Below are 12,849 nucleotides of genomic sequence, written 5' to 3'. Positions count from 1 at the left end.
GCACGATAATTCGAGAACGGAAGAAGCAACCAAAGTCAAATTGCACCAGGTGCTCCAGGAGCGTGATGGCTAGTGCTGATTAGATTTTGGTCAAAATCGGTCAAAGGTCAAGGTCAGAGGTCAATGTCAAATTACACCACGTGATTCAGGATGGCGGTGGCTAGCGCTGATTAGATTTTGGTCAAAATCGGTCAAATGTCAAGGTCACAGTGAGGTCAAACATCCAAAACATTCAATTTTTGATGGTTTGGTACAGAATCATCATAGAAACCTCTGGTTTGCGTCGCTACCTTCTCCAGAGACAGCTTTTATGAGACAAGGTCAGAGGTCAAGTTGACGATTTCATAAGTACCAGTCTATGACTGCTTGTTACTTAAGAAATCTATAGATTTCGTAAGTATATTGATGACTTCCGTTTCTGTTTGTTTGTTTGTTTGTAGGCATGATAACTCGAGAACGGAAGAAGCTACCAATGTCAAATTACACCACGTGATTCAGGAGGGTGATGGCTAGTGCTGATTAGATTTTGGTTATAATCGGTCAAAGGTCAAGGTCACAGTGAGGTCAAATATTCCATTTTTGATGGTTTGGTACAGATAACTCGAGAACCGAAGAAGCAACTAATGTCAAATTACACCATGTGATTCAGGAGGGTGATGGCTAGTGCTGATTAGATTTTGGTCAAAGGTCAAGGTCACAGTGAGGTCAAACATCCAAAACATTCGATTTTTGATGGTTTGGTGCAGAATCATCGTAGAAACTTCTGGTATGCGTCGCTACCTCCTCAAGAGACAGCTTTTATTAGACAAGGTCAGAGGTCAAGTTGACGATTTCGTAAGTACCAGTCTATGACTGCTTGTTTGTTTGTTTGTTTGTAGGCACAATAACTCGAGAACGGAAGAAGCTACCAATGTCAAATTACATCACGTGATTCAGGAGAGTGATGGCTCATGCTGATTAGATTTTGCTCAAAATCGGTCAAAGGTCAAGGTCACAGTGAGGTCAAACATCCAAAAAAAGTTATAACTCGAACGGAAGAAGCTACAATTTTCAAATTACACCAAGTGATTCAGGAGGGTTATGGCTAGCACTGATTAGATTTTTGGCCAAAATCAGTCAAAGATCAAGGTCGCAGTGAGGTCAAACATCCAAAACATTCGATTTTTTGATGGTTTGGTACAGAATTATCGTTGAAACTTCTGGTTTGTGTCGCTACCTTCTCTAGAGACAGCTTTTATTAGACAAGGTCAGAGGTCAAATTGACAATTTTGTAAGTGCCAGTCTATGACTGCTTGTTACTTACGAAATCTTTTGATGACTTCCGCCATCTGTTTGTGTGTTTGTTTGTGTGTGTGTTTGTTTGTCGGCCCGATAACTCGAGAACGGAAGAAGCTCCCAATGTCAAATTACACCAAGTGATTCAGGAGGGTGATGGGTAGTGCTGAATAGATTTTGGTCAAAATCGGTCAAAGGTCAAGGTCACAGTGAGGTCAAACATAATTCCGTTTTAAAGGTCAAACCTTCTCTTGAGACAGCTTTTATTAGACAAGCTCAGAGGTCAAGTTGACGATTTCGTAAGTACCAGTCTGTGACTGCTTGTTTGTTTGTTTGTCTGTCTGCTCGCCTCCAGTCCAAACCGCTCAACCGATCGTCCTGAAATTTTCAGAGATTAATGTCACGGACCCTGCGACGGTCCAGCATTGAAGCTTCATAAAACTTGGTCGAGCCAAAAGGTCTACATAGGCCAATAAGCCAATTTGAGCCAAATTTGCGATAATCCTCAAATTTCATCCAATTGACTTGAAATTTGAACAGGATTTGCACATCCGGTCACTGATTTCAATACCTCTAACTTTTGAGGTTCTCGTAGGTCATAAGGTCAACATAGGCCATAAGGTAAACCCAAAATAGGCCGAATAGGCCAAATTTCTAAAATCCTCATTTTCATTTGTTTCATTTGAAGATCATTTCATCATTTGAAAATTTCATCATTTGAAGAGCACCAGAGGCGAAAAGGTCGATAGGGAACAAAAGGTCAACATTTCTAAAATCCTCAATATTAATCCAATTGACTTGAAATTTGAAGAGCATTTGCATATCAACTCACTGAATTTAACCACCTATTAATTTTGAGGTAAGCCTCGGCCAAAAGGTCAAATAGGCGAAAAGGCCAATTTGGGCCAAATTTTCTAAATCCCCAATTCTCATCCGATTAAGTTGAAATTTGAAAACGATTCACATTTCAGGTCACTGAATTAAACCAGCTATTATTTTTGTGGTTACCAGAGGCGAAAAAGTCAACATAGACCAAAAGGCCAACATCGGTCAAATTTCTGAAATGTTCAATTTTAATCCAATTATATTGAAATTTGAAGAGCATTTGCAGATCAGGTCAATGAGTTTAACCACCAATTAATTTTGAGGTAAACATAGGCCAAAAGGTCAAAAGGCCAATTTGGGCCGAATTTTCTAAAATCCTTAATTTTCATCCGATTGACTTGAAATTTGAAGAGCATTTTCAAGTCAGGTCGCTGAATTCAACGACCAATTAATTTTGAGGTCAAAATGTCAACACAGGCCTAATTTTTAAAATTGATAGATAGTGCCAAAAACGAAACATATCACTGTATCTCAAAAGGTTGTGGACGAGTTATGACAAAACAAGGTGGATGAGTTGAATAGGTGACAAGAACAATTGGATTGGATTTGGTTTGGATCCAGCCCATCAGTTTGATACAAAACATGAACTGTTCCACCAAGTAGAGGTATGCGCTCTACAGAGTGCCATTCTACTTTGTGCTGTTTTGCCAAGTTGTCAGTCCATGATTGATTTGTCATTTGTTACTTACGAAATCTAAAGATCTTTAGATTTCGTAAGTATATTCATGACTTCAGACTCTGTTTGTTTGTGTGTTTGTTTGTTGGCACGATAACTCGAGAACGGAAGAAGCTACCAATGTCAAATTACATCACGTGATTCAGGAGGGTGATGGCTAGCGCTTGATTATATTTTGGTCAAAATCGGTCAAAGGTCAAGGTCACAGTGAGGTAAAGTATTCGATTTTTTTTATTGTTTGGTGCAGATAACTCGAGAACGGAAGAAGCTACCAATGTCAAATTAAACCAAGTGATTCACGAGAGTGATGGCTTGCGCTGATTAGACTTTGGTCAAAATCGGTTAAAGGTCAAGGTCACAGTGAGGTCAAACATACAAAAAATGATAACTCGAACGGAAGAAGCTACCAATGTCAAATTACACCACGTGATTCATGAGAGTGATGGCTAGCGCTGATTACATTTTGGTCAAAATCGGTCAAAGGTCAAGGTCACAGTGAGGTCAACCATCCAAAACATTCGATTTTTGATGGTTTGGTGCAGAATCATTGTAGAAACTTCTGGTTTGTGTCGCTACCTTCTCGAGAGACAGCTTTTATTAGACAAGGTCAGAGGTCAAGTTGTTGATTTCGTAAGTACCAGTCTATGACTGCTTGTTTGTTTGTTTGTCAATCTGTTTGTTTGTCCACACAGAACTTTCATGTTTTTCTCCGCAACCGCTTTGTTGGATTGAGACGAAATTTTCACCATTGGTGCGACTGCTCATGCAGAATGTTTTAATGATAATTATGATGTCATAGGTCACGAGGTGAGGCAGCCATATTGGAAAAATGGGGGAAAAAAAACTTTGGACCTCTGTATTTTTGAAACTTGGCACATAGCAAGTACTCGTCATGGGGACAGGCCCGTCGCTAGGGGCGGGGGCATTTGGGTGCAATGCCCCCTCATGGCGCATCTGGTGCCCCCCCCCCCACTTGTACGCCACCCATTTATGCCCTGTTGCACCCTGTGAACAACTTAGTGTTTAAGGACGAGCGCCCACTGTGAACTTGCTGTTTAAGAGTTCACCTGTGTGAACTAAAACGCTTATTCCAGATGTTCAACATGGTGACTAATAAGGCCTTCTTGGATAAACTGTTCTTTAATAATATCCTTCTTTGCATAACAGTCAAGAGATAAGTGTGCGCCTCCCAGCGCATCTCCAAAAGCAATTGGTAAGACAATACAGTCCAAGACCACAAGATAAAAGATAATAACACAAGCACCAACGCCAGCAGCCAAGACCTCGTGTCAAATGTCGATGTTGTGGGTGGTTATATATATCGTGAATCATTTAGTTTTAAGGAATAGCCAATCAGCGTATTCGATATGGAGACCCTATTGAGCATGTTACCTGATTGGTTGTAAGTTAGGTATAAATGTAATATAGTCATAATATGATAATATGATAATATGATTGAGGAAAAGACATAAGTTTACATTATTAAAGATGAAGTGCACGTGCACCACGTGACCTTCACAACCCTCCATCTTACAAAAGTAATTTTATAATAAAAATTTAAAATATTTGTGTTTGCAATCGTGCTTACATTTGAAATTATGCAGTTAAAACCTGTTTTTGATTGGATGCATCATTTAATTGATGATGACCTTCACAACCCTAACCCTAACCCTAACAGTCGCGAGATTAGTGACGCGAGTCGCGAGGGACGAATCACAGAGCACGAGCTTGCAGCAGGAGAAAAAGACGTGGATGATGGATATATGAAAATGGCTCAGAAAAGGAAAAAATGCAAGTGACGAAAATGAAGATGATGAAAGACATGTTGTGGGAGGAGTTGGAGGAGGAGGAGGAGGAGGAGGAGGAGAAGACGATCATGTCGATGAAATACCGACAGAAGCTGGCCAACCTGGCCAAGCCAGCAACGTCAGCCCTGCGGCTGGAGCCCCAGCGCAGGCAGCCGAGTTGCCACACTCGGCGGCGGCCTCGGGGTCGGGTGTGACTGTCAAGCCACTTCCCGATGATCTTGGAAGTGAGAGACCGAATCAACTTGTTCTACAGCGGTACCCTGGCCATCTGTTGCAGAACAAGAGTCGCTCGTTTGTGTTCTCGTGGTACCAGACTAATGAATGGCTGGAATACAGTGTGCAGACAGATGCAGCATTCTGCTATCCATGTAGGAAGTTTAACACCGCACGTGGCCCAGTGCACTCTACTTTCACAGTGCGAGGCTACCGGAATTGGAAACATGCCGTTGAGAAAGACAGGGGGTTTCACAAACACACAACTTCAAAGGAACATTTAACTTGTGTTTTGAGGTGGAAGGAGAATGAGAGGCACATCGATTGTGGTAAGGAGATTTCCGCACTCCTCAATGCTGACCAGCTAAATAGAAACCGGTACTATGTGTCTGCTCTTATAGATGTTGTGGGATTTCTCGCCGAAAATCAGATACCTTTTAGAGGGAGCCTTGATAATTTTGAAGATATGTCAGACGGGCAAAGTGGGCTCTTTCTCTCACTTTTAAACTACACACTCAAAAAAGACACCGAGTTAGCTGAAATAATAAAGCATATCCCACGAAACGCAAGCTATACTAGTCCGGAAATGCAGAATGAACTGATCTGCACAATGAGTAATGTTATGACGGATGCCATCGTGGAAGCAGTAGGCACATCGTGGTTTACCATCAAGGTGGATGGGACGAGGGACCCCACTGAATGTGAGAACATATCAATCATCATTTGCTTTGTATCGGCATCAAATGAAGCAACAGAGCGTCTACTCACAATAGCTACAGCCAACGCTGGAGATGCAAAAACATTGACAGACCTAATAATTGCAGAGCTGACAAAAACAGGACTTGACACGTCAAAAATATAAAGTCAGGTGTACCACGTGGCTTCGGTAATGGCTGGGAAGCACGGTGGGGTGCAAAAGTTGTTGCAAGAGATATTGGAAAGAGAAATCCCCTATGTGCACTGCTTAAATCACCAACTCCATCTGGTAGTTATCCACGCACTGGCAGCAGAGAAAGCTGTCACTGATTTCCTCGAGGTTTGTTGTTGCCTGTACAAATTCTGCAGAAATCCCACTGTTGCTGCACAGTATAAAGGTGAGCGGTTAAAACGACTTCTTCATCAAAGGTGGATGGGACATTTAGCCACCATGTCTGTGATCATAGGATCTTTTAAGGATATCACATCCTTACTGTCGGACGGAGATTGATGCAGAGCGTGCCTACGGTGCAGAGATGACGATGAAGGTTATTGGGCTTTTGCAGGAAGTCTCTGGGCCTGCCTTCATGTTCATTGCTATCTTTGTACAAAAACTGCTGATGTTGTTAGATGGCCCAAACAGACTCTTGCAGGCAGAGGACATGGACTTGCTAACGGGGTTGGAACTGGTGGCGAGTGTTACAGAGTGCGTGAAGAAACTCCGCTCTGAGGATGAGTTCACTGATCTGTGGAACAAGGCCAACGATGCTCGCACTTCTACACCTGCACAACCAAAACGGAGACGCACAACGCATAAGAACTTGGAACAGTTTGTAGTTTTGGAGACTACAGGACAAAACAACGACCATGACAAGACGGAACTGCAGAGGGTTTTTTTACAGCGCAATTGACACTGTGCTTGGAGAGATCGCTCAGTGCTTCAGTGAGCGCAACACACAACTCGCCCGTTCACTCGCTGCCTTGAATCCTGAAAATGGCACGTTTTTTGATCCCCACTTGCTCCAGCACATCATGACATTAACAAAGTCAACCATCAGTGAAACAGAGTGTGTGGTTGTGGTTGCAGTGTGGTTGTGGTCAGCACCCGCCGTGCTCGGCTGCTTTGTACTTCTGATGTTTAAGTTAAATGTTGTGTTTGGTGCTTTGCATATCCCATATCTAGTGCTTTGTGCATAACCTTACCTCTGTGTAATTGACTGCTTTAAATGCAAACTTTGTGGTATCTTCAGGCTGGTCGTATTTGCTGTTGATAGTTTAACGTGATGATCACAGGTGCTTAGATGAGCCTACTGTATCTTATTTCAAAGTGCACTGATTCTGGTGCCAACCTCCCCATTTAGTCATTGTATCTCTGGTATATTAATTTTCTAATGCCAATTCTTGACAACACCTTGTATAAGTGCACCTGAATTGGTGCCAATTGTCTAATCATTGAATATTTGCATTGTGAATGTGCCAATTTGTTGCGGCTCTCCTGCATTCGAATAATTTTAGGCCAAAAACATTGGAACATATTAAATCAAGCTGAGATCAATTTGGTTAGTATGCGACGGCAACCTCAGGATAGATGTGTCAATGCTGCATGAATACAATAGTATACCAGGTTATCAAAAATATTAAATATAATAATTGTGCCCCCCCATCCAGTTCATATGCCCCCCTTAATACTGAGCCCTGGCTACGGGCCTGCATGGGGAATGAGTAAGATGATGAACATATGACATCATGGGCCACATGGTTGGCAGCCATATTACCCTAAAACCAAAAAAACAATACACCACTCAAAATAAGTCCTGAAGAGGGCCTGCAATCTCTGATTGCTATTTTTCTTGTTTAAATTGTAATGTCTATTTTAATTTATTTTAACTTGAAAAATGTGTAATCCCAATTACCCCAATTTTATACAATACGTGTGTGTGTGTGTGTGTGTGTGTGTGTGTGTGTGTGTGTGTGTGTATATCTTCTTCTTCTTCTTCTTCTTCTTTCGGCTGCTCCCATTAGGGGTCGCCACAGCGGATCATCCGTATGATCCGCATCGTGATTTGGCACATGTTTTATGCCGGATGCCCTTCCTGACGCAACCCTGGTCGCCTCTTACGACACAGGGATATGGTACACCTATTTTAACCGGGGTATACACCGGCCCAGTACACTGGTACTCATTTCGCCGACCTCGGAAGGATGACAGGCTGAGTCAACCCCCTGGTGTATTAATTCAGTGGCCCAACAGGGCTTGAACTCAGGACCTTTTGGATCCCAAGCCGCTGCCCTAACCACTGCGCCAACACCAGGCTCTATATATATATATATATATATATATATATATATATATATATATATATATATATATATATATATATATATATATATATATATATATATATATATATATATATATATATATTATATATATAATATATATTATATATATATATTATATATATATATATATATATTATATATATTATATATATATATATATTATATATATATATATATATTATATATATATATATATTATATATATTATATATATATATATATATATATATATATATATATATATATATATATATATATTATATATATATATATATATATATATATATATATATATATATATATATATATATATATATATATATATATATATATATATATATATATATATATATATATATATATATATATTCTGATGGCTGTGATGTTTTCCTCCCCTTCCTCTGCAGGTGGATGATTACACGGTAGAGAGTGTTGATGAACTGGGTGAGATTTTACTGGTGAGATTTGAAAAGGAAACGTTCCTGATATCGGATGATTGGCACTGTGAGTCTGTGCGAGTGAAAGATTCTGGAGGGAAGATCACCTACTTCCCAGGATACTGCTGGCTTCTGGGGGACAATCCGATGTTGGAGCTTCGTACTGCTACAGGTAAAACTTTCAACTGAAGTACTTCCCCATTGGGATTGGCACTTGCATGCTGTGCAGAAAATAATGTCACCTGTATCGTGAAGATATCGAGTTGCATTTTACATGTATTAAGGAAATTTTACACTTCGCAACTTCTGGCATGCCCTTCTAGTATCCTTCTGGGATCATAGAATGCAGGATTTACTGCATTTACCAACCATACTCAACCATTCAGCATCATATTAAGGGGTGATCTATTTATTACGTGTGCACAGAGGATGGGTGGATGAAGCTGAGGGTAAGTGTTATCATGTACTTAATATGAAAGTCAACATTTCTCTGATAATCTCAGGGAGTTGTCTCAAAGCTGCAGAGTTTAACGTTTCACTTGAGCAGATTGACACAGGACTGCAAGGAGTCATCGCTCTTCAGGACTGGTCTCCCATATCTACTGGCCCTGATGTTAACTCAGCCTTGGAATTCTTTTGCAGAAATCCTCTCTATCTCTCTCTGTCTCTGTCTCTATCTCTATCTCTATCTCTATCTCTATCTCGTCTTCGTTTAACCTATCCTTTTTCCACCCATGGTACACTGAATGCTCTAGTGAAGCAGTTGCTCTGATATAACTTGCCTTCTCTTCCTGGAATGCTAATCCAACTGAAGGCAATCTTAGTGCATTCCGAAAGCCCGCAACAAGTGAGTGAGTGTCAGGAGAGCCACAAAACAACATCTGTAAAACCTCAAGAATGAACTTTCAAATTTGTCTCCCTCTTCTCAGGCTTGGTGGTACCTTGTTAAGTTTGTCTCAGGTGTATGCTACCTTTACATACCTTCCCTCTCTTCAAATGGCACGACAGCCAACTCCATTCGTGAGAAGGCTGAATGCCTCGGTTCTGTGTTTGCTTCGAAATATTGTGTCCCCAACCCCTCACTCTTGGTACCCATCCTTCCCTGTCATACAAAACTGTTCCTGGATGCTGTGTCTTTTGCAGCTGAAAACGTGGAGAAGGTTCGTTCAACCCTCAACTCTGATTCTGGAACTGGACTGGATAGCATCAGTTCACCTGTCCTAAAAACTTGCTCTGCTGCTTTGTACATCCACTCTCTGCTCTTTTCACCCTATCGTTTGCCCTCGGTCATTTTCCATCTGCTTGGAAATCTGCAAACATCATACATTACAAAAAGAAGGTGCAAAAACGGATTCCCCTACCTACAGACCTATGAACTTACATACTTCCAATCATGAGTAATATCATGGAATCCATCAACATAGTTGATATTAAATCCTTCATTTTCTCCAACATCCTCGTCGAAGATCAAATTGGTCTCAGACTAGGTCACTCCACTTTGGACATGTTGCTTCTACTCACCCAACAATGGATGGAGGTCCTTAATGTCAGATATGAGATCAGGGCTGTCTCTCTGGACATATCTCATGCTTTTTATACAGTCGGGCACCCCACCTCACTCTCCAAACTCTCAACATATGGCATCCCAGGCCAACTCCACACATGGTTTACTGACTTCCTCTCCTGTTGTAGTCAACATGTGGCACTTAACGGAATCATTTAATCTCCTATCCCTGTCAAGGCTGTTTTGGGCCCAGTCCAATTCCTGATCCTCATAAATGATTTATCTGACTGGAAAATCTTCTTTATCTATTTGCTGATGTCTCCACCCTCTGCTGTGACATCCCTCATCCTTCAGACAGGCAGGCTGCAGTCTCTTCCCTCTCTTCAGCCCTTGACAAAATCACAAGCCGGTCAAACACTTGGAATATGTCTTTCAAGCCTCACAAATCTCACACTCTCACGATCTCTCCCCGCAAGGACCATCTGGCAAACCCTCGCATCTACTTTCTTAACAACCCTCTTGAGGAAGTTCAGTTGTAAAACTCCTGGGTCTCATGATCATCCAGGATTTTTCTTGGGAAACCACCCTTCAAATTGGCCTCCAAAGCCAGCTCCCGACTGAGTGTTCTCCGTCATACAAAGTCATTCCATACCTGAACTCCTACCCATTTGCAAGACCTTCATCCGCAGTTTGATGGAATGCTGCTCTCCCCTCTGGGCTGGCTCCCCTGCCTCACATCTTGCTCAGCTTAACTCAGTGGAAACCAAAGCCTTCAAGATTATTGGAATCTCCTGAAATGAATTTCAGTCTACAGGCTTATAACTTCTCCATTGCAGACAGGTCAGTGGGTCGCTCTGTCTAAAGCTGGACCTCCTTTCTGGTCTGGCACACTCTGCTCTCTCTATGGGTCCCACCCCCCCAATCACCCCCTCCATCTAAGGTTTCTGCAGGACACACATGTTCCATCATGAACCCCTTTTGGTGAGACTACCTAAATCAAGGATATTTGCTCTCCTCCACTCACTCATTCCTCTAATTTCCCACTTGTGGAACCAATTTTTCTTCAATGTCATCCTTTCTTCCAGTCTTCATGACAGCTGTTGACCACCATCTCAGATCGTCCCAAATCCAAAACCATGACCTTTTCTATCGTCGTTAACACCCCCACTCCCCACAATCTGATGACAATCCCCCCCTCCTTCCAAATTTTCAGTTTTCACACCTGACAGTTTCTTTCTGTGTCCATCTTGTCCACCCTATGCATCCTTTCCGGTCCCAAATTCCTCCCCACACCCATTGCTTATCTAAATCTGCCTCTATATTGGCCTTCAACTCTGCTGTGAGTGTTTACCCCCAAGCTCTCCTGTTCCTTTTGTTCTGTTGCATCCTGATCCATTCAGTGTACTGGCACTAGCTCTTCCACAAGCCTCAACCAAAAAAAAGTGAAGACGAGTAAAGAATGAATTAATGGGCGAGGAGTAGGGAAAGAAAGTTGGGAAGGGAGCTGCTATGACCGTGTGGGGGAAGGTATATGCTCTACAAATGGCCCTTGACTATCACTTTCCCATCGCAGACAGGTCAGTGGTCTCTGTCTTCCAACCCTTTCTTTCTGGTCTTCCACCGCCTGCTCTTTCCATGTCTTGTACCACCCCCTCCACCAGGGTTCTGCAGTGCACACATGGTCCACCATCAACCCCCTCCTGTTCAAACTCCCGAAATGATCACTGCTCATGTCCACTCATTCGTTCCACTTTTTTCCTGCCTGTGGAATGAGCTTCATCATTCTCTCCAGTCTCATTATTCCCTCCAGGTTTTCAAGCCAGCTGTTCACCACCATCTCAGATAATCCCTCATCCAAACCCATTATCTATTCTTTTTACCCATGTTAAACCCACCTTCTCCCCCCCCCACCCACCCACACCTCCCACCAAACCTCCTTCAAAATTTATTGTTGTTCCTTCCTTACAGTTTGCTCCTGTCTCCATATTTTCCACCCCCTTCCACTCATTCTCACCGCACCCCTTGTTTGTCTATATCCATTTATTTTTGCCCCTTAGCCATCCCTCTTCCTGCTGTTCCTTTTATTCTGTTGCGTCCTGATCCGTTCTGTATTCTAGCTCATCCACAAGCCTCGACTCTGTATACTAAAATTTTAAAATGTCGGGGAGGGGGGGTTCAAAGATTCCACCACATGCATACATTATATATATATATATATATATATATATATATATATATATATATATATATATATATATATATATATATATATATATATATATATATATATATATATATATATATATATATATATATATATAGACAGGGTGAGTCAAAAGTAGTGCCCGATTTCTGTTTTTTCAGCTGTCAGATTCTTTCTGGGAAGTCATTTTGTTAATAATTGTCTTGCAGATTATTAATTTTTGTAATTAATTTATTTTTGATTTTGTTTTGCAGGTTATTTCTGCGAGTTTGGAAAGTTACTGAATTTGCACCAAATTGAACCATGAAATACCTTTCAATGAATCAACGCATTGCGGCCGTGAAACATTACTACAAATGTAATGAACAACCAACGATGGTGGCATGCCGTTTGGCACAGGAATTCGATATTAAACCACTTCAGGAAAGAAACATACGATTGATTGTCGAGAAATTTGAAGCAACAGGGTTGGTAGCCACTGCAAAGAAGTCCGGTCATCCGAAAACGGCAACGATTGTAGCGAAGGCTGAAGAAGCCATCAGAAGACTGGAACAAAGTCCGCAAAAGTCAACTCGCCGTTTATCTGCAGAGTTGGAAGTGAGCCAATCAAGTGTTATCCGTATCCTTCACCAGAAAAAATGGAAACCTTACATTCCACGCTTACTGCATGCCCTTCATGATAGAGATGACGACCGCCATCTTCAATTTTGCGAAGAGTTCTTAGCTAAACTTCACAAAGAGGACACAATGCCAGACAACATCTGGTGGTCAGATGAGGTATGTTTTAAGCTTAATGGCACAATTAAGAG

The 12,849-nt window shown here is 41.5% G+C and overlaps 1 protein-coding gene across 1 annotated transcript in view; it reads left to right on the top strand.

Annotated features, from left to right (window-relative positions):
- LOC147029364 (polyunsaturated fatty acid 5-lipoxygenase-like) overlaps positions 1-12,849 on the top strand; it is a 129,340-nt gene that overhangs the window by 13,367 nt on the left and 103,124 nt on the right. Inside the window, exon 3 of the mRNA XM_085872367.1 lies at positions 8,304-8,505. Within this exon, the coding sequence (XP_085728493.1) occupies positions 8,304-8,505 (202 nt within the window). The remainder of the gene's footprint in view (positions 1-8,303; positions 8,506-12,849) is intronic.

The sequence above is a fragment of the Eptatretus burgeri genome, chromosome 3, assembly GCF_056783735.1.
Source record: "Eptatretus burgeri isolate ZD-2024b chromosome 3, Ebu_testis_v1, whole genome shotgun sequence".
Lineage (NCBI taxonomy): Eukaryota > Metazoa > Chordata > Myxini > Myxiniformes > Myxinidae > Eptatretus > Eptatretus burgeri.
This window is presented reverse-complemented; position numbering and strand designations above follow the sequence as displayed.